This window comes from Littorina saxatilis, linkage group LG9 (genome assembly GCF_037325665.1).
Source record: "Littorina saxatilis isolate snail1 linkage group LG9, US_GU_Lsax_2.0, whole genome shotgun sequence".
In the NCBI taxonomy this organism is placed as follows: domain Eukaryota; kingdom Metazoa; phylum Mollusca; class Gastropoda; order Littorinimorpha; family Littorinidae; genus Littorina; species Littorina saxatilis.
The window spans coordinates 59,299,213-59,320,055 of NC_090253.1; the positions used below are offsets into that span (position 1 = coordinate 59,299,213).

The window sequence follows — 20,843 nt, forward strand, 5'->3', positions numbered from 1 at the left end:
AACACAATTCCGAAGATGTGTAGACCAAAGTCACGACTGTCCGTCACAGTATAAGCTGCTTCTAGTGTGAATACAGAAAAGAAACTTCATCAACGTATAACATTCATTGCTTCACAAACAGGCGGCTGGATTTTTATCTCTCCGAAATGGCCATGACATTAGACGATGCTCGGAAATAACTCTGTCGGTTTTTATGGGTTGTGGAAGAGTGAATTCTCCTGCTTTTAGTGAGTCAAACTTTCCCACGCGACATAATACGCCAGTCACTAGCGAGGGAGGTGTCAAAAACACGCGGACAAGGAGCACGTGTAGAAAGCTTGCCTCACTAAAAGCAAGAGCATTCACTCTTTCACAACCCATACCACCCCGACAGAGTTATCTCGGCAATATGATTTGGCGCCACCTTTCCCTTACTGTGGAAAGCTCGGCAATGACGACTGAGTATTTTGAAATAAGTAAGAAAAAAGAATTAAGAAATTAGTAAGAATAAAGAAATAAGTACATGTGTCAGGCCCACTAGCGACACCGAACGGCTTCCCTGCAAGCAATACACAATGTATATAAAAAAAAACAGCGTGAATGTCAAGCCTCATGCTCGCTCCCCCTGTCAACGCTGGGTAAACGGCGTGTGTTCAACATGAAAATCAAGTGTGACCACCTGTATTTTCAGACGAGATTTCACCAAGGTAAAACAGTGACAGAGAGAAACAATGAGCAATTCCATCAAAGATAACGACGCCACCAACACCGACACCGACAGGCAGACAGTGACACCCACACAGACACACTCAACCATCTCACCAACCCACAAACTCACACCCACACACATACTCCCCCCACACCCCCCCCCCCCCCACACACACACACAAGCCAGCGAAGATGGCACGAGTATTCGTAAATTGAGCCGTCTAGAGAATTAGATGATACTTGATCCTTTTCGCGGATTTATAGTAGAACTTAAAGCAAGCAGATTTGTAATCTTGACCTACTGAGTAAAACACTCAGAGATGTTCACCGAAAGAAAATAGTGACGTTTCTACATTTGTAGGTTTTCTGTGACGATAGTTAACACGGTGTTAGCATCGGCACCTGTGACAAAAACGCAAGAAAGTCAGTGGTGTGTTGATGCTTGAATACAGATCTTCAGCAAAGAAGATAGAACATGCAGCAGAAGAAGGGAGAAAACATGCAAGAATCAAATAAGTGAGCATCACATAGCGACTTAAGTACACAAGTGACCCTTGAGATTCTTCAAGTGACACAGTCACCGAACAAAAATTACGATACAAAATTAAAAAAAAACAATTACACACAGTGAAACAGACCTCTGTGCAAGAAACCAAGTCCCCTTCCAATGAAATCACAGAACCAACACTGAATACAAAATAAATGAAACAGTCGACGACATTTTTTTTCTTCAAATCATGAGCAAACTTTCTTTTTTGTTTTACCATGATTAAAAAACCCACCACATACACCCAGATCACGCATAGGGCTACACCCAAACAAGACAAATAGTCTTTGGATGGTAAAATACAGACCTGTGTTGAAGAAAATATGTCCTGTTACCGTTGCGGTTTTAACACCGGAGTCTACACCATAAGGCTTCTGATGTTGACATTTAAACACAAAGCTGCAACTGGAGATGAAAGCTGTCGGACTGAATCCCTCTGTCTCTCTTTGCCCTATGAGCTACGAAAGCCTATACTCCCTGTAACCTCTCGGCTTAAAGTGACGACTCACACTTTGGAAGTGTTCATCATCACATCTGCGGAAATGCTGTCATGACCTTGTGGTGTACCTCTCAATATAGATTGATGATGGGACAATTCAACTCTTAAAGAGAAAGACGGAAGTTATTTTTGTCCGATGTCTCCATTTATTGAGAACAGAAAAAAAATGAAATACAAACAAATAAAAACGTGTATAATTTTAGTTTTTGGTTTTTGTTGTTGCTGCAATGAAATTGAGTATTTGAGTAAAACTTGACCAAAGTAACTTAAATGACTCCGCATCATCTGCATAAAAAGGAAGTTGAGATTGTCTCTGCATTCAGGACACTGTTTGACTGCAATTTATACTCCTCATATGGTTAACATTTCATTTATTTTTATTTTCTATATCACGTAAAATATGGTCAACCATTTTGGGAAATCGTGCTGTGATATGTGCGCATGTTCTTTGAAGGGATTTGATTCGACCCCCTTTAGCGTCCCACTAACCAAAGAAAGTATCACGAGATTCCGAACATGAGTTAGAAATAGAACATGGTGTAAGCTCAATATAACGAACCCGTGGGCTAAAGGACTCGCATATCTTGATTAAAAGACGGCCTAGGAGGGTCTCGAAGAAATCTGTCAGCCATTATATGCATAACATACCATTTTTGGTCGTAGGAGAGCTAGATGTTGGAGATCTGAACTTTTCTGGGACCAGCTGACTTCACCTCCCCTTGTCCTTAATAGGATCAGGTACCCATGTCCAGCGTGGTGGACTGGACTGTACTCGGGTATGTGTATTCACTCACTTTAACCACTGTACCACTCCGACTCTCCAATATACGAATATTGATATACAAGAACGTCTTTAAACTATAACTGACACCAATTAAGGTCTGTCCCTTTAAGTTAAATTGACGACAACCAAACGGACTTTGTCCGGAATAACTATAGCATCCCTTCGCTTTATCTAGCGACAACAGGCTGACTGTTGAATTGTCGACTGCACGGTTCGTTGTCACTGTCTTCCGAGCCCGAAGAAGAAACGGAAACGCCCAATCGACAAGATGGCGCTAGCTAAGAATAGTCTAAAGACTCCTAGACTTGGTCAAAATCAATCGCTGGTAGAATTTAGGTCCGGCGGGTCATCCAAATTAAAATCAACGTAATGGTCAAGGTTATTTAGTTCAAATGGCGCACATATTGTGTGTGTGTGTGTGTGTGTGTGTGTGTGTGCGTGCGTGCGTGTGTGTGTGTGTGTGTGTGTGTGAGAGAGTGTGTGTGTGTGTGTGTGCGTGAGTGTGTGTGTATGTGTGCGTGCGTACGTGCGTGCGTGCGTGCGTGCGTACATGCGTGCGTACGTGCGTGCGTGTGTGTGTGTGTGTGGTGTATGTGTGTGTGTGTGTGTGTGAGAGCGTGGAGTACTGATATAGGAATGAAATTGTCGTCTACAATTGCTCCACTTAAACGGCCAATGGGACTTCAGCTCAGTTTGTGCTTGCAATTTAGGAAGATGTGTCTAAACATGGAATTAATTCATGTCATTCTGAGCTACGCTGAAAACACAATAGCGATTATGTTGCTATTCTGGCCTGTAACTCTGAGTTTAAAACATGATTTTGTCAGCGACAACTTCCCATGAGGTCTAGCTGTTAGTAACTCATCGGGATAAATAAAGTACAAGTTAAAAAAAATGTAAAGTCGACTTGGAGAAACTGACATTTCTCTCCTTGCGTCTCACTGGGGATTCTTCTTCTTCTTCTTCTTCGTCGTCGTTCGCTCAGACAGCAACTCCGGAGGCCCTGATGAAGGCTGCTGTACGCCGGAGGCTCTCCATGGGTCCATAGAGTTTGTCCCTCATCGGTGTGTCAGCAGGCCAGGTCTCTGCTCGCAAATTTTGGTGTGTTGGACAGTCCTGCAGGAAGTGTTCCACTGTCATTGGAGATGTGCCACAGGGGCACGATGCAGAATCACCAATGTGGAATTTGGTATACAGGTGGTGTTTGACCCTGGGGCCAGAGACATGGCAGTGTGGCGTACGAACCAGAGTGGCAATAAATGAGTTGCAGACTTAGTCTGGCCAAAGCTCTAATGACGAAGCTGTTTGACCTGACTGTAAAACTACCTAGTGTAAAGATCAAGTCGCAATTCCAAACAAGCTATATGACCATATGCAGTTTGTATTATGGATTGCCGTGCCTGTGGAATGACTTCTTCTTCTTCTTCTTCTGCGTTCGTGGGCTGAAACTCCCACGTACACTCGTGTTTTTGCACGAGTGGATTTTTACGTGTATGACCGTTTTTGCCCCGCCATTCAGGCAGCCATATGCCGATTTCGGAGGAAGCATGCTGGGTATTTTCGTGTTTCTATAACCCACCGAACTTTGACATGGATTACATGATCTTTTTCGTGCGCACTTGGTCTTGTGCTTGCGTGTACACACGAAGGGGGATAAGCCACTAGCAGGTCTGCACATAAGTTGACCTGGGAGATCGGAAAAATCTCCACACTTAACCCACCAGGTGGCCGCGGCCGGGATTCGAACTCACGACCTTCCGATTAAGAGGCCGACATTTTACCACCACCCCACAGCGCCCGTCTGAGAACTCGATCGATTCTCACAGTAGCTTGGCAAAGAGTGATTTGAATGTATAGGTGCGGTTGGGGGATAAAAGCATATAAAGTTATGAGTAGACCAGGGAAGGGTGGGGTGGGGGTAGGCAGGGGGTGGGTTTTTACGTGTATGACCGTTAAAAACCAACTTGTGTCAAAACATGAGTAAACGTGGGCGTTTCAGACCATGAAAGAAGAAAAAGAAGAACCGGTAAACAAGTAGCGGTTTAAAAAGAGAAACGTTAACATTTCTTTATAAAGTCTATGAGGCAATGACCGCATTATTGCTGTCGCTAAACTTAGACACGTACGTCATTAAGCTATATGTATAAGGCCAAATAAAAATATATGTTGGTTTAGGGTAACCTGACCGACCCTATTTTTTCCCGCCGACCCTAAAACTGTTTTTTCATATCTTAAAAAAACCAAAACACTTTTGGCACATTTTGCGAACAATACAGAGACTAAAGGAAGTAACCTCCTTTACAATCGACTAAATTAAAATCTAAAAAAATAAATAACAAGTCGCGTGAAGCGATGTAAAAACATATAGTCAAGCTGTTGGCAGGAAAGGAACGGATTAACACACAAAAAACAGTCACCGCCGATACTATATCAAGATAGTCGCGACTAACCACACCGAAAAATCGAGACTGGTCACGCTCGTCTCCGCGTAGCGCGCGAACGCAGTTCTTATTTTCTTCTTCTTCTTCTTCTTCTTCTTCTTCTTCTTCTTCTTCTTCTTCTTCGTTCATGAGCTTAGACTCCCACGTTCACTCATGTTTTTAGCACGAGTGGAATTTTACGTGTATGGCCGTTTTTACCCCGCCATTCAGGCAGCATATGCCGATTTCGGGGGAGTATTTTCGTGTTTCTATAACGGAAAAATTTCCACTCTTAACCCACCAGGCGACAGCGACCGGGATTCGAAACTCACGACCTCCCGATTAGGAGGCCGACGTCTTACCACTACGCCACTGCGCTCGTCTTCTTATTTTCTTTAATTCTGAGCACATTTTTATAGTAAACATGACATATGAATATGTTTTTGAAATCAGGCAAAATTGAGGAGGACGATGCAAACATTTTAAAATCGGTTGGAGAAAATTCGATTTTATTGACAAATTTAATAAGCAAACTAAGTATCTAATTTTTACGCTGTCGAGCTGAAATTCAATCCCATAGTCCGGACTTCGTCGAAATTTGCTTGACCAAAATTTCAATTAATTTGATTGAAAACGGAGGGCGTGACTGTACGGCCTCAACTTTCACAAAAAGCCGGATATGACGTCATCAAAGACATTTATCGAAAAAATTGAGAGAAAAAAACAACATCTGGGGATATTATACCCATGAACTCTCATGTGAAATTCCATGAAGATCGGTCCAGTAGTTTTCTCTGAATCGATGTATACACACACACGTACGTACACACACACATACACCACGACCCTCGTCTCAATTCCCCGTCTCCATTAAAACATGTCGTCAAAACTCGACTTAAATGTAAAAAGCCGACCTACTGACCCTATCGTTTTTGGTCACCTTACCCCAAATCAACATATATTTTTGTTTGGCCTAAGACGTCGTGATTTGCGTGTGTGTGTTCGCAACAGCAGTGTGGTTCGTCACTATAAACAAACTATTTCGAATCATTTCCCCTTTAAAACAACGTCATGCAAAAGACGTCGTGATGTGTTTGTGTGTTCACAACCGCAGGGTGGTTAGTTGCTGATGTAACAGCGCGAGGGAAGGGGTACCATTCAGATGACGGGCGATGTGATTCCAAATTCCTTTCTTCAACACAAAGGTAAGAAAATCTTGGATTTAATTTGATCTTAAACGTATGTATATATATGTTTTCATTTCAAAAAATGTCTTGATTTGATATGTGTCGTGACAATTAAACACACACACACACACACACACACACACACACACTCACACACACACACACACACACACACACACACACACACACACACACACACACAACAAGATAATTTCAAATTGCCAATGCTTTGATCTTTGTCACTGATAATCATAACAATATTCCTTCTTTAACTAACCCAACTTTCTGATAAATCAAATATGTGCGGTTCTATATGGGCTAATGTAGGATAAAACCAAGCGACCAAAATTTAGTATTAAATTATAACTAATAGAATAAACGGATACATAAAATATTCTCTCTGCCTTTGCAACACATATTCGAGCTTTTAAACCATAAAACTCGAAGAATAAGTAGCTACGTCGTGTTTTGTCGTCATAACACAAAAGCTACGGTCCTCATAACATGAAGAAGTTGGTGTCTAACATGTATATCATATATTCCTCTTTTTGATGCATTATAGTGATCATTGCGTGACAGGGGAGGCTACCGCTCCTTTCACAGCAGACTCTGCACCCGAGTTGTTGGCCTTTAAGTCAACACCGGTGGATTGTGGAATTATGTTTGTGATGGGGTCTGGTGGTTTCCGATTGTCTGTATGTTCATGGAAACCTTCGGGTTTGCATAACAGTTTTTATAGGGCTAAGAAATTAGCCCTAACATTTTCAATCCTGTTTGATAACACTTCGCCTCCCGAGGTGATCGTAGTGTTACGGCACTCGGTTACACCTGAAAATATAGTTAACAGTGCCCGTATTCAAAGACTTCTTGACAAATGTTGCTGTCAAAAACCAAAACCTTGCATTCAAATCTGTGTTATTGCTATGACATGCATCCAAGCACACACTTCGTGTGATAGAGACGTAAACTAGCTTAGGCTTAGTGCACCTTGGGTTTTGGTGGCTCTGCATGTAAATCGGACGGAAATAGATACATTCAAAGTTAGGTTGCTCGAAAACACAAGAGGGAAAGGGTGGCCGAGTGGTAAGTGCACTTGCCTCAGAAGCGAGAGGTTGAGAGTTCGACCCTGGGTCAGGGCGTTAGCAATTTTCTCCCCCCTTTCCTAACCTAGGTGGTGGGTTCAAGTGCTAGTCTTTCGGATGAGACGAAAAACCGAGGTCCCTTGTGTACAATACATTTGGGGTGTGCACGTTAAAGATCCCACGATTGACAAAAGGGTCTTACCTGGCAAAATTGTATAGGCATAGATCTATCTATAAAAAAAATGTCCACCAAATACCCGTGTGACTTGGAATAATAGGCCGTGAAAAGTAAATATTCGCCGTAATGGCTTGAGATTTACTGGCCGATGTGAATGCGTGATATATTGTGTAAAAAATTCCATCTCACACGGCAGAAATTAATATGTAAAGCGCTTAGAGAACGTCAAGCGCTATATAAATCTCCCTTATAAATAAATAAGGCGTAACACGCATAACGTGCATGCTACAGCTTTGCAAAACACGATCGGAGTGAATACCCACAGCACCATTGATTCGTCAGCCTTTGTGCACAGAATTACTAGAACTCTTTTGAAATAATCGTAAATCAATAAACGAACAGGAAACGTGATCGTGAGTCGTGCAATAAATATTCAAGGTGACGTGGAACCATACTCGAATCTACTGTGTTTGTATGCAGACGTAATAATTATGGGCCATCTGTTCCATTCTGTGTGATGAAAAGCGAAATGATACGAAGTTCCTTTCTTCAAAACAAAGGTAAGCACATCTTGGACTTTGTTTTTATTTCAAAAAGGGTCTTTATTTGATATGTCTCGTTATAATTATTTTTAAACACACACACACACACACACACACACACACACACACACACACACACACACACACACACACACACACACACACACACACACACACAAACATACAAAACAAAACCACACCATCAAAAGATTATAATACAGAAAGATGATAATGAGGGGCCCGGTAGCTCAGTTGGTAGAGCACTGGACTTGTGATCCTAGGGTCGCAGGATCCAATCCGGAGGGGGGGAGGGCGCACTTAGAATTCGAGGGCGCGCAGCTCGCTCGACACTGCAAAACAAATGTGTCCGAAGAAGCAAAATGGTGCTCTCTGGTGCCATATAAACTTGGAAATTGCTTAAATTCCCTTTTTGTTTCTCCTTTTCTTTTTAGCTGGATGGGGATGCACGTGCACCCTGTGACCCCCCCCCCCCCCCCCCCCCCCCTCTGAGTCCATCCCTGGTAACTGTCACCCTTGTCGGTCAGCGAAACGGAATTGTGCCATAAGGGGTGCATACTAGAGGTCAACAAACTACAAAGTGAACTTGAATTATGAGCGTCGCGCGAAACTTTGCTTCGTCGGAACGGGGCGTCACACAATTTTACATCGTGACAGAACATGATGTAACCTTTTTCTCCTGGAGGTGCATAACTGTCAGTCAGTTTTTCGCTGCGTGCTCATGGAGTTAGGAATATGGGACTGGGTGGCCGAGTGGTAACGCACTTGCGCTCGGAATCGAGAGGTTGCGAGTTCGACCCTGGGTCAGGCCGCTATTTTCTCCCCCCTTTCCTAACCTAGGTGGTGGGTTCAAGTGCTAGTCTTTCGGATGAGACGAAAAACCGAGGTCCCTTCGTGTACACTACATTGGGGTGTGCACGTTAAAGATCCCACGATTGACAAAAGGGTCTTTCCTGGCAAAATTGTATAGGCGTAGATAAAAATGTCCACCAAAATACCCGTGTGACCTGGAATAATAGGCCGTGAAAGGTGGATGCAGCGCCTAAAGGCAGTCGATCTACTGGCCGATGTGAATGCGTGATATATTGTGTAAAAAATTCCATCTCACACGGCATTAATAGGTAACATGCGCCTTGAGTCGCCTTGTGTGGTGAGATATGTGCGCGATATAAATCCTCGTAAATAAAAATAAAAATAAAATAAAAATATGACCAGGAAAAGTAAAGAGCTGACAGTTAGGTGAAAACAACTTACTGTACATGTGACAAAAGCTAAATAATCTCAATCATGAACAGCAACATTGTCGAGGAGAAACCAAGGGAATAGTTCGTAGCTGTTCAAACGGCTTGAGTTGCAAGAATGAGAATAACAACCGTAGAAGTAGAAAGTCTCCGTGAGAGACTCCATTTTCGTTCGGCGAAGGTAGACTCTCGATTATAATGTGGAACTGTTCGATCCATTTTTGATTCGAACTCAGTGCTGAATGTATTAGATGGAAACGTAATCGGCTAATACAAAAACAACAGCTTTTCCCTGTGCTAGTTAACTTTTTTGGAAATCTATGACTGTTTCTTCAAATCTGCTATGCTTACTGCTTAAAAGAAAAGAAAAGAAGAAACAAACGAACAAATAATGAAATGTTGTCATGTTTTGTGCACAGAAACAAAGAAAGTAACAAACAAACAAGCAAAAACAAAAAAAAAACACCAAACAAACAGACAAACAGAGCAATTTCCTAAGTGTTACAACGTTGTTATGCAATGCTATCTCATCAAACTCTTGTATTGCCGGTGTAACACGACATTTTTACTCCACGAAAAATTTACTCCGGAGTAAAAATTTTGTACGAGAAAAAAAATCCCAAAAGGCACGAAAAAATTACTCCCTCCATGAAATTTTTACTCTCCATTTTTTTTTTTACTTCCAGTAAAAATCTTGTACGCGAAAATGGGATGCGGGCGAAGGGATAATGCCAATAATTATGTGATCTCGCGCAAACGAATGTTGCGCTACCCTCCCTCCATCCCTTCCACCACCAAGACTAACAGAGGACAAGGGAGTAGAAGTTTCGTACACCTGGCATGGGAAGTTAAATTGTTCGTGTTTAATAGGGTGGAGTAATGTATTCGTTATTTATTCGTCAGGGGAGTAACATTTTTGCACGAAATGTTTACTCGGAACTCACCTGTCGTGGGGAGTAATTTTCTCGTGTTATGGGGGAGTACTGTTTCGTAAAGGGAGTAACATTTTCGTACGAAATTTTTACTCCGGAGTAAAAATCTCGTGGGAGTAATTTTCTCGTGTTACACCGGGTCAAGTTTAACGAACGGTCAACCCTTACGTTGTATAGCTTGGGGGATCGATACCCCATGACTTGTATAACGGTTTTTGTGTGTCAGAATCATGTTGCGAAAACTTTATAAATAGATTGTTCAACGGGAAGTCCCGATGTCTGCTCCAGCATACGTCGTGCTACTTACCTTTGTCCCAGATGATGATGATCTAGCATTACTAAACAAAAGCAGGGGAAACTCCTGTTGTCACAAAACCGAAACCACACAATAATTCATCCGTTACAATTTAATCGTGTTTAGACCTTGCGAGTGGTTGAAGATAAAGCGTCTTCTCCACAGCGAGTTTCCAGTCTTTCTTCAAGAGTTAAAACCCTGCACCATGCAGACAATGCAGTGACAGTGAAATAGACTCTTTTACATCTGCAGGCGAGTCCGGAGAGTGCTCCGTGGCCGCACTTCTCCCGAAGTGTGCTCTTGGTGTACCAAACTGAGGAACGCTTTCCGGTAAGTTGTGTGTAAGAGTACTGGGTAAAGGTGCGTTCCTTTTTGTGTCGTGTAAATCTCGGAACATCTGTGTGGATTTTTACATGGAATAAAAGCATCCTTTCAAATAAACTCTTGTAAGTCACGAAGATCTGTGTGTACTTTTACATAATTATGGCCATTTCTGCGAATTTGGGCATTGTTGACTGAAGCCTCTGGTTGGGTCAAAGTTGGGTCAAAGTTGGGCCAAAATGTCAGCAAACTGTACTATGCTCACTGACTCCCACTTCAAGCTGAATTTCTAAAACCTAAAAGGAAGTATTAGTGATAGCACATTGTAAAACAGATGAAACTTAATGGACAAGTTTTGGGATGCACATGAATAAATGTTGACCACAGTGACTTGTTTTTGCAGAAATAGCCATATTGTTGTGTGAGAAAATTTTAGCTGTTGACATGCATGAAGTCAGGTGATTGGTTGGCTGTATGAGGTCACGTGAATAAGGTCACGTCAGCCTCGAATCAATCCAGTCTCCATTCTCTGTTCCATCTTTGTTGCCGGATCGCTTCCATAAGAATGTTGGTCAAAATTAGCCGGTCATAAAACCGTTATTTCTAATACTATCAATTCATGTCTCGAAAATGCTCATGTTAATACCCATTTTCTCAACATGTCTGTTATCATATGCTAAAAGTCAGCATAGTTCAAATAACACTATACTGGCATCTGGTCACGCAGCTTTTCAAGCAGGAAGAACGCCGCTGCGTTATCAGTTAGGTGAATTCGTGACTTACGATTACGGAAAATTGTTTCTCTCAATGCTCAGTTAAATAAATGTATCGTTAAATCAAAATATCCCACAAACTTTGTATTAAAGAAACTATTGTTCTCGTGTAAGTGATCATGTACACCGTGCCAGACTTGCACAGGCTTTAAAAAAAATTAACGTGTGATGAAAGCTTTGTTTTACTTGTACACATAACAAAAATGAGCAGCCCGGGTACTTCCTGTGCACAGTCGGAATTGTTTTCATGAATTACTTTCTGAAATTGGTATTATATTCAAAAGAGCATAAAAGTCACACTATTTGACTATCACATTTTCCACAGGTCATGTATAAGCTGAAGTTAATGTACACCAAATATTAAGGCCAAAAAAAAAAATTGTCTGTTTAGGGTAACATGACCAAAAAAAGTAGGGTCGGTAGGTAGGTAAAGTTTTTTTTTTTTTTTTTTTTTTTTTTTTTTTGGTGTAAATGCTGAACATTCACTTCTTATATTTGATGAATACATGTTTCAAAGCTAACGTATAAATAAAACAGAGAGAAAGGGAGAGAAAGAAACGCCAAATGTCTCTTTTTAGCATTTTTACCTCTTTTTTTGTTTTTTTGTTTTTTTGAAATCGAAAAAAAGTTTTTGGGTCGGCGCCAAATCGATAGGGTCGGTCGGGTTACCCTAAACAGACAATTTTTTTTTTTTTGCCTAAGTAAGTCGGTCAACAGACGTAGAAGTTCGTTTGTGTGGGTGGCATTTTTGGGGGGTCAACCTGTAAATGAGAAATACTCGTTTGTGAAACATTAATCGTAGCAAAAGTGTCTCAAGCTATATCTCGGATAATTATGTGTGTGTGTGTGTGTGTGTGTGTGTGTGTCTGTCTGTGTGTGTCTGTGTGTGTCTGTGTGTGTGTTTGTCTGTCTCTGTGCGTCTCTGTGTGTGTGTGTGTGTGTGTGTGTGTGTGTGTGTGTGTGTGTGTGTGTGTGTGTGTGTGCGTGTGTGCGTGGGTGTATTTCCGCCCTACAGGGACGGAACCAGAAACCAGACAAGATGAGCGACTACAAAAACACCCGCTACGACTACACCCAGCTGCTCAAGACAGAGAGCGACTTCAATAACCTGCTACACACTCTGCAGGACTCACGAAGACGAGATACCTACATCCCCAGGAACAACCTGAAAGACGTCGTCGTCGAAGCTTTCGATGGCATGAAGCATGCTCTTCTGAAGGTGTTGGAAGCGTCTAGCTGGGGCAGCAGTGAAGACAGCAACAACAACTCCCACAATGCGCGACTCCGTGACATCCTTCTGGACGACCTCACTACGCTTCGTCCTTGTCAAGAGCCATCCACGGAGCTGTCCACACAACCATCTACACAACCGGCGACGAGGCAGCGTAGGAGGAGATGTACGTATATTTTTTTAAATTATTATTTTTTGTTAAGTCCTTGCACGTGACAGCCGCCCACGAAAGGGTGTCCCCAAATCTGTGACTGTGACTTTGACCCAACAACGAGAAAAACAAGAAGAAACATCACAAAATGCCTTTTGGGCTCACGTAAGTGTAGCCTTTGCGTTCGTAACTTTTGTCTGTCTGTGCGTGCGTGCGTATGTATGTATGTATGTCTGTGGTAGAAACTTTAACATTTCGTAATTTGAAGACGTCTCATTATGACGTAAGAGGGTTAGACGTCACGCGAAGGAATTACTGAAAGTCTCGGTCATTGTTTTTATTTTGAGCGGGCCGAGACTAGTTGGCAGTCGTGTCCCTGTAAGTAGGCTACTTGCAGACAGACAGATCTAGATCTAGTGTCTCGCTTTCTTGCACAGTGTCACCTATGCTTACTGTGTGTGTGTGTGTGTGTGTGTGTGTGTGTGTGTGTGTGTGTGTGTGTGTGTGTGTGTGTGTGTGTGTGTGTGTGTGTGTGTGTGTGTGTGTGTGTATCTATGACGGAGTGATTGAGTTTGTGTTACTGTTTGTCGATTTCTTACGTGAGCCTTGAAGGCTTCGCCTCTTGTTTGTTTGTGGTTTTTTTTGTGTGGTTTGTGTTGTTGTGTGCATTGTAGCGGGGTTTTTGTTTTGTTTGTTTGTTCTATTTTTGAGTTTTTTTCCAAAGAAATCCTCATTTAATGGGTATACAGGATAACGACCACGAAAACAAAAGCTGAGACACTAACTCGGCACAATGGAGGCCTGCCATTGTAACCGCCAACAAACTGACAATCAGGTCTTAAAAGGGAAGGAGTCTTTAAGTAGTGGTAAACTAGCAGAGTTCATCAATTCTTTCTTTATTTGGTGTTTAACGTCGTTTTCAACCATTCAAGGTTATATCGCGACGGAGGGAAGGGGGGAGATTTGTTTGTTTGTTTGCTTAACGCCCAGCCGACCACGAAGGGCGATATCAGGGCGGTGCTGCTTTGACATATAACGTGCGCCACACACAAGACAGAAGTCGCAACACAGGCTTCGTGTCTCACCCAGTCACATTATTCTGACACCGGACCAACCAGTCCTAGCACTAACCCCATAATGCCAGACGCCAGGCGGAGCAGCCACTAGACTGCCACTTTTAAAGTCTTAGGTATGACCCGGCCTTGGTTCGAACCCACGACCTCCCGATCACGGGGCAGACGCCTTACCACTAGGCCAACAGTGCCGGTAGGGGGGAGATGGGAAGTTTATAAATAGAACATCTGAAAAAGTAAGGTCATAAAAGGGAGAAGGTCTTAAAATGTAGGTTCCATTGTATCATGTATTCTGTGATTTACGGAAGGTTTCATTTGCAATATATTTCCCAGGGTTACACAGCCTCAGGAGGACTTCCCGAGGATTCAGCTTTGAACCCGCTGACGTGTCCGGCGCTTCTTTTGACACCGTCACGTGAGTTCATTAAACTATTTACTTTCTCATTACTCTTTTACTTTATTATTCCATTGTTCTGCAATTCGGGTCGTTTTCTCCCAGTGGAAGGCTAGCTAGCAGCAACAATAATCGAGCGACCCAAGCGTGTGCATGTTTAGGTGAAATCAGGTACCTACACTTATGGTTCCGGCACGGTTGGCCTAGTGGTAAGGCGTCCGCCCCGTGATCGGGAGGTCGTGGGTTCGAACCCCGGCAGGGTACTGCTAAGACTTTAAAATTGGCAATCTAGTGGCTGCTCCGCCTGGCGTCTGGCATTATGGGGTTAGTGCTAGGACTGGTTGGTCCGGTGTCAGAATAATGTGACTGGGTGAGACATGAAGCCTGTGCTGCGACTTCTGTCTTGTGTGTGGCGCACGGTATATGTCAAAGCAGCACCGCCCTGATATGGCCCTTCGTGGTCGGCTGGGCGTTAAGCAAACAAACAAACAAACAAACACTTATGGTAGAAAGACCGACGTCTCGTACGTGCCACGGCGGTGACACGGGGATATGGGTCAAGGATATCGTCTATGAATCATCACACAAAGCTAACTAGCCTTGATTTGAACCCGAGGTCACAATTAAAGTCACAATAAAACCAACTGAGCCACCAGGACACCCAACCAATGCAACACGACAGCATGGCTATATATACCAGAATTGTGATGGAAAGTGATTGTCTAAAAAAACCCGATGTGGTCGAATTTGAAACTAACACGTGCATTTTCAAACATACCTTTAAAATGTGATGCCAAAGCTGCTTTAATCTTTGGGCACGCTTTTATTCAGATTTTGAGTAGCGTTGCACAATATTAAGAAGAGTGCCTGGAAGTTAGCGGAAATAAAAGCTCCAATGGAAAGCTTGTCCTGTCCAGAGCTTGCTCAACGCGGAACATCTTTCAGCAGCAAAAAGGCATCATACACATGTAGTTGAAATCCCCAAACGGGAAATCTTCCAGCATTCAGTTTAGTCATGTTACTCTCTTGGCAGTAATGTAGCATTGTTTCGGCCAAAAGCAGCTCTTCTTCCAGGGAGACTTCACTTCGGACTTTGTTTCAAAGCCATTTGTATTGGTGGTACCCCATCATTCGTCCTTCCATGCATGCTTTTTCTTCTTTTCTATCTTTCTCTGTTTGTTGTTGTTGTTGTTGTTGTTGTTGTTGTTGTTGTTGTTGTTGTTGTTGTTGTTGTTGTTGTTGTTGTTGATGATTAGTAACGAAGCGTATCCTTCCAGGCTTACAGACGATGAGCTAGACGCAGAGGTCATCTTCGTCACACCATCGACTCAGAGCGACTTTTCTGACGAACCAATCTCTGACGTCGACACAACAGGGCCTCGGCCAACCAGAGAGGAGGTTGCTTTTCAAGGCAAAGTTCTGTCGATGCTGTCCAGAATGAGCCAACGACTGACGGGCTTTTTCCAGTGGCTGAAGACCAAGGTAAAGAAACTGGCGACCAAAGCGTGGACCAAAGTCTGCGACACGTTCAAGGCCATGTTCACGTTCCTGAAGAACGCCTGCCAGCGACTCCGCGGAACGTGCTGTCGTCCTGCAACAAGGCTTCACCCGTATTGAGTTGAGTCGTGGGAACAAGTAGAGGAATATCGTCCCTTATTCACCCTCTCCGTTATTGTTCCTCGTGTAGTTATGTCCCGTGAAGATGACAATAGATAGTATGGAGAAAAAAACTAATTTCAAACTCAAATTTAATCCTTTCTCACTGTGACATTGCCTCAGTTTTGATATTCTGATACGGTTTTCTCTGTCAGCAAGGATTGGTGTTAACACTCCTAGAAAATTACCGACGTTGATATTATTTTGTTTTGTTGTTTTCTTGCTCATGTTTGCGTGTTGGTGGTACTTATTAAACTTTTTCGACAGGGCATTAATAGGTTTCATTTTCATTTGTGTGCGGTGTTGGTACTTACCTCGTACTCGTAATGGAACTGTCTGGCTGCGCGGTAATCAAATCATAGTGTAACAGACAGACAGTTCAAAACAGTCTCCGAGAAAGTTTGGTTGTATCCTTCACGATTCCGAGAAGAATGAGATAACGTGAGAGCGAGAGCGCGGAGTTGTCACTTAATTGTTGGTATGTGACCAAGGGGACGAAGTGTCTTATCCCCTGTAAAGCCTTGTCAGATCTCGGACGGTGAGTCAAATTTAAGTGCTAAGACGGAAAGGGCTGCAACATTGAATTTAGACTTCACTTGCACAATTTATTTCACGTTTTGGAATCTGCTTTCTGATTTGATTTTCTTCGCTTGCTCAATACATAATTTCTCCTGTTTTGTGCAATATTTTCTTGGTGTTCTTTCTTTTCAAAATGTAGACTTTTATAAAATAAAAAAATTTAAGAGCACAAAATAAAGTCAGTAGAAGATAAGGCGTCTGTGTGTGTGTGTGTGTGTGTGTGTGTGTGTGTGTGTGTGTGTGTGTGTGTGTGTGTGTGTGTGTGTGTGTGTGTGAGTGAGCAGGTGTGTGTGTGTACGCGCCTCTTTGTCTCTCAGTCTCTCTCTGTCTCTCTCTTTCTCTCCCTCTCGCTCACTCTCACTCTCTCTCTCTCTCTCTGTCTCTCTCTGTCTCCGTCTCTCTCTCTCTCTGTCTCTATATCTCTCTGTCTCTCTATCTCTCTCTGTCTCTCTCTCTGTCACTCTGTCTGTCTCTCTCTCTCTTTCTCTCTCTCTCTCTCAATTTAATGTCTTAAATCTTGATCCTTGTAAAATAAAGTTCAGTTTCAGTCTCTCTCTCTCTCTCTCTCTCTCTCTCTCTCTCTCTCTCTCTCTCTCTCTCTCTCTCTCTCTCTCTCTCTCTCTCTCTCTCTCTCTCTCTCTCTCTCTCTCTCTCTCTCTCTCTCTCTCTCTCTCTCTCTCTCTCGCGAGTTACTCCCACCTCCTCCACCCTACTAGATCATATCTATACCAATAATGTAAACAGGGTGTCTAACGTCCGGCTCTCTGATGTCAGTCTCAGTGACCACAGTCCCATCATGTGCACGTTGTCATGTAGACCACGGAAGCGTGCCAAGGGCGAGCATACCACCTTTGAGTACCGCTCAACTAAGAACTTTAATGAAACTTCCTTTTTATATGATTTGAGTCATGTCAACTTTTCTCCTGTACATAATTGTGATAATTCTGACGATGCCTTATCCTTGTGGCAAAGCTTGTTTATGCCTATTGTGGACAAGCATGCCCCCATTCGAAGGAGGAGAGTTAAACAAAAGGCGCAGCCTGGGTGGATTACAGCTGAAATAATGGAGGCTATGAAAATTAGGGACACGCTTAAGAAGGACAAAAACACTAACGAGTACAACCTTCAGAGGAACAAAATCAGTGTTTTAGTGAAAAATTCGAAACGTAAGTATTTCGAACAGATGATTTCGAATAATTGTGATACAGCGCACCTCTGGCGTGCCATGAACGAGGTTACCCATAAGCAGCGTAAGCCGTCTTTAGCGCCCTCGGTCGTGGCATCGCCAGACACGCTTAACAACCACTTCTTGTCCGCCGCGTCCCTCCTTACCCAATCTAATTCTATAGCCACTCAAAACGAGTTCTCTAACCCTCTCCTTGAGAGTTTCTGTAGTGACCGGCTGCGGTCTGCTGACCAGAGCCCTATCCCTGCACTGGCAGTTCATGAAGTAGGGAAATATATATTTGACCTCAAGAATAAAAAGTCCGTGGGCGTAGACACTAATAGTACTTTCTTTCTAAAACTTTCACTTCCGTATATAGTAGAGTCCCTGACGTTCTTGTACAATCTATGTATTAAAACAAAGGTCTTCCCTCTGGAGTGGAAATGTGCTAAAGTTATTCCTATTCCTAAGACGTCGGATTCTAGCGACATCAACAACCTTCGTCCTATCTCTGTTCTATCGGTGCTCTCTAAGCCTCTTGAGATGCATATCCATAAACATGTAATCCATCACATGGAAAGCCACGATCTTTTTTACCAATTCCAATCTGGTTTTCGTAAGTTTCATTCTTGTTCCACGGCTCTTGTCCGTCTCTGTGACACCTGGCTGTCGGCTATCAACGATTCCAAATTAGTTGGTGCAGTTTTCCTCGATCTGAGGAAAGCGTTTAAAACAGTCGATCACAATATTCTCATAACTAAACTAAAGTTTTATATAAACAACAGTGATACAGTTAAGTTGCTTGCATCGTTCATCACGAACAGATCCCAGCGGGTATATCTAAATGGTCAATATTCACAAGATGGTGTTCTAAATTGCGGAGTTCCTCAGGGGTCCATTCTTGGCCCACTTTTATTTAGTATCTTCATAAACGACCTACCTTTGCATATTACGAATAAAAATGTATCTTGTGAGCTTTTTGCTGATGATAGCTCTCTTCACTCATCGTCCAAAAAAATAGTTCAAGTGGAGGCTGACCTTCAGCAGGGAATCAACGACGTTGAACAGTGGTGTAGTAACAACAAAATGACCCTGCATCCCAAAAAATCCAGCAGTATGGTAGTCACATCTAGACAGAAACATCAGAGAGCGCCCCTTCTCCTCAACTTAAAACTGCACTCAGATCCTATAGAACAGGTTTCATCACACAGAGTACTAGGAATTGAAGTTGACCAGGAGCTTAGGTGGAACATAGACGTTAAGAATATCTGTAAAAAGCTGTCAAGCAATCTCCATCTCTTATCTAAACTAAAACCCTTTGTAGACAAGGAGGGACTGAAAATGTTTTACGTGGCACACTGTCTATCATATATTAATTATGCCTCCACTGTATGGTGCGGTGCCAGTGAAAATATAATGAAAAAACTAAACTCCTTGCACAGAAGAGGTGCTAAGCTTATTGTAACCAATCCTTATCTGTACACGTCAGAAAAGTTGAAGGTAGCCAATATTCTTCCACTTCAACAGCAGTTTGATTACAACATCTTAATTCTAATGTACAAGGCGCTCAATGAGCTGGCCCCACCATACCTAAATGCATTCTTGGCTAAAGCTTCCGAGCGCTATGTGTCAAACAAATCTATATATATATTACCAAGGACTCGCATAGATCTATACAAAACTAGCTTTGCTTTTGTGGGACCTTCACTGTGGAACTCTCTTCCTTCGAATGTACAAACGTGCCGTTCATTGAACGCATTCAAAACCTCCCTCAGGAAACACATACTGAGGTCTTCATAAGTTACGCTGCCGGTATTGTAGCTAGCTTTGTTAATTATAATTATTTTATTACTCTGAAATATTGACTGCTGCATGCCTACATAATGCTAAATCTACCTGTCTTGGTAGGCTCACTGTGTGCTTGTTGAATGGCACTTAGTTGTGTGTATATTATTAGTAGTACTATATATGTTCCTCCTTGTGCGTCTGCGTGTGAGTGCGCAAGTGTGATTGCGTAATTAATGTTCCATTCTGTAATTGCTTTATTGATGTTCCATTCATGTATTTTCTACTACTTTTCTCATTTATTATTACTGTATGTTTGATGTTTCTATGATTCTAGTCGGGCGCACGCGTGAATATGTGTTTGTGTGAATGTAAAGGGCACATTGTAAGATTAAGCCTATGGCCTAAAATGTCTACCCTTTATGTGAATAAAATGTTCTAAGTCTAAGTCTAAGTCTCTCTCTCTCTCTCTCTCTCTCTCTCTCTCTCTCTCTCTCTCTCTCTCTCTCTCTCTGTCTCTCTGTGTCTCTCTCTCCCTCTCTCTCTCTCTCCCTCTCTCTCGCCCCCCTCTATCTCTTTTCTCTCTCTGATCTTTCTCTCTCTCCCTTTACAAACGGCAGACAGTTTCTCGTCAACCATTGCGTTCTTGAATAAAATCACACATACAAATAAGTAAGGTTAGTTATTGGAAAATTAGATTATGGATAAAACGAAGCAGCTTCGCACATGTCAAGTGTGTCGTCTTAACCAGTTGACGAAAAAATATATGAGAATGAGGCGAGAACCAGAAAAAGTACTAGATGAAAGACCTTTAAATTAAGCATCACGAACAAAAATAAGCATAGAGTGAAGGCGCGAAGAGCTTATAAAATAAACCGACCGTGTTGTTGTCGACAAAATGTCCATCCAGTAAAATAGAAAGATATTAATCACAAACTGACTCGCTATGACTGTTCTCCGCAATCACCAATGAACAATACAAACAATCATACAGTTCCCAAGTACAACGCCTGGAGAGAGAAATCCGATATCATTCATTATGGGCCCATTAGAAAACGTCACTCAGTGCAACGACTCGTCAAACGTTTTTTGTAGTAATGGATTTTGTGTTGCTTACACATCGCTGTCTTTCCACCATTGCGATGTTTTCTTCGTTAGCCTGGCTTTGCTTTCCCTTGTGCTCTCCTCGTTCACCAAGGTGGCTGTTTTTGTTCAGCCAGAAACTTTTCTTTTTCTTGGTCTTCGTTGTCTTCTTCTTCTTCTTCTTCTTCTTCTTCTTCTTCTTCTTCTTCTTCTTCTTCTT

General features: G+C 42.5%; 2 protein-coding genes across 5 annotated transcripts in view; one reads left to right on the forward strand and one right to left on the reverse strand.

The window, feature by feature from the left end:
• Positions 1 to 20,843, reverse strand: part of LOC138976632 (uncharacterized) — a 75,418-nt gene that overhangs the window by 18,135 nt on the left and 36,440 nt on the right. The window contains exon 1 of one of the 3 annotated variants that reach the window (XM_070349503.1): positions 1,542 to 1,724. The exons of the other annotated variants lie outside the window; for them this stretch is intronic. The gene's annotated coding sequence lies outside the window, so the exon portion shown is untranslated. Of the gene's footprint in view, positions 1 to 1,541; positions 1,725 to 20,843 lie in introns of those variants that run through there. 3 annotated transcript variants of the gene reach the window in all.
• Positions 5,988 to 16,783, forward strand: LOC138976628 (uncharacterized). 2 transcript variants are annotated; one of them, XM_070349497.1, is made up of 5 exons: positions 5,988 to 6,142; positions 10,665 to 10,742; positions 12,522 to 12,903; positions 14,295 to 14,376; positions 15,633 to 16,783. In XM_070349497.1, the coding sequence occupies exons 3-5, from the start codon at positions 12,546 to 12,548 to the stop codon at positions 15,970 to 15,972; spliced, it is 780 nt and encodes a 259-aa protein (XP_070205598.1). In that variant the 5' UTR covers positions 5,988 to 6,142; positions 10,665 to 10,742; positions 12,522 to 12,545; the 3' UTR covers positions 15,973 to 16,783. The 2 variants fall into 2 exon arrangements, with proteins under 2 accessions (XP_070205598.1, XP_070205599.1); XM_070349498.1 differs by lacking the exon at positions 5,988 to 6,142 and adding an exon at positions 7,859 to 7,944.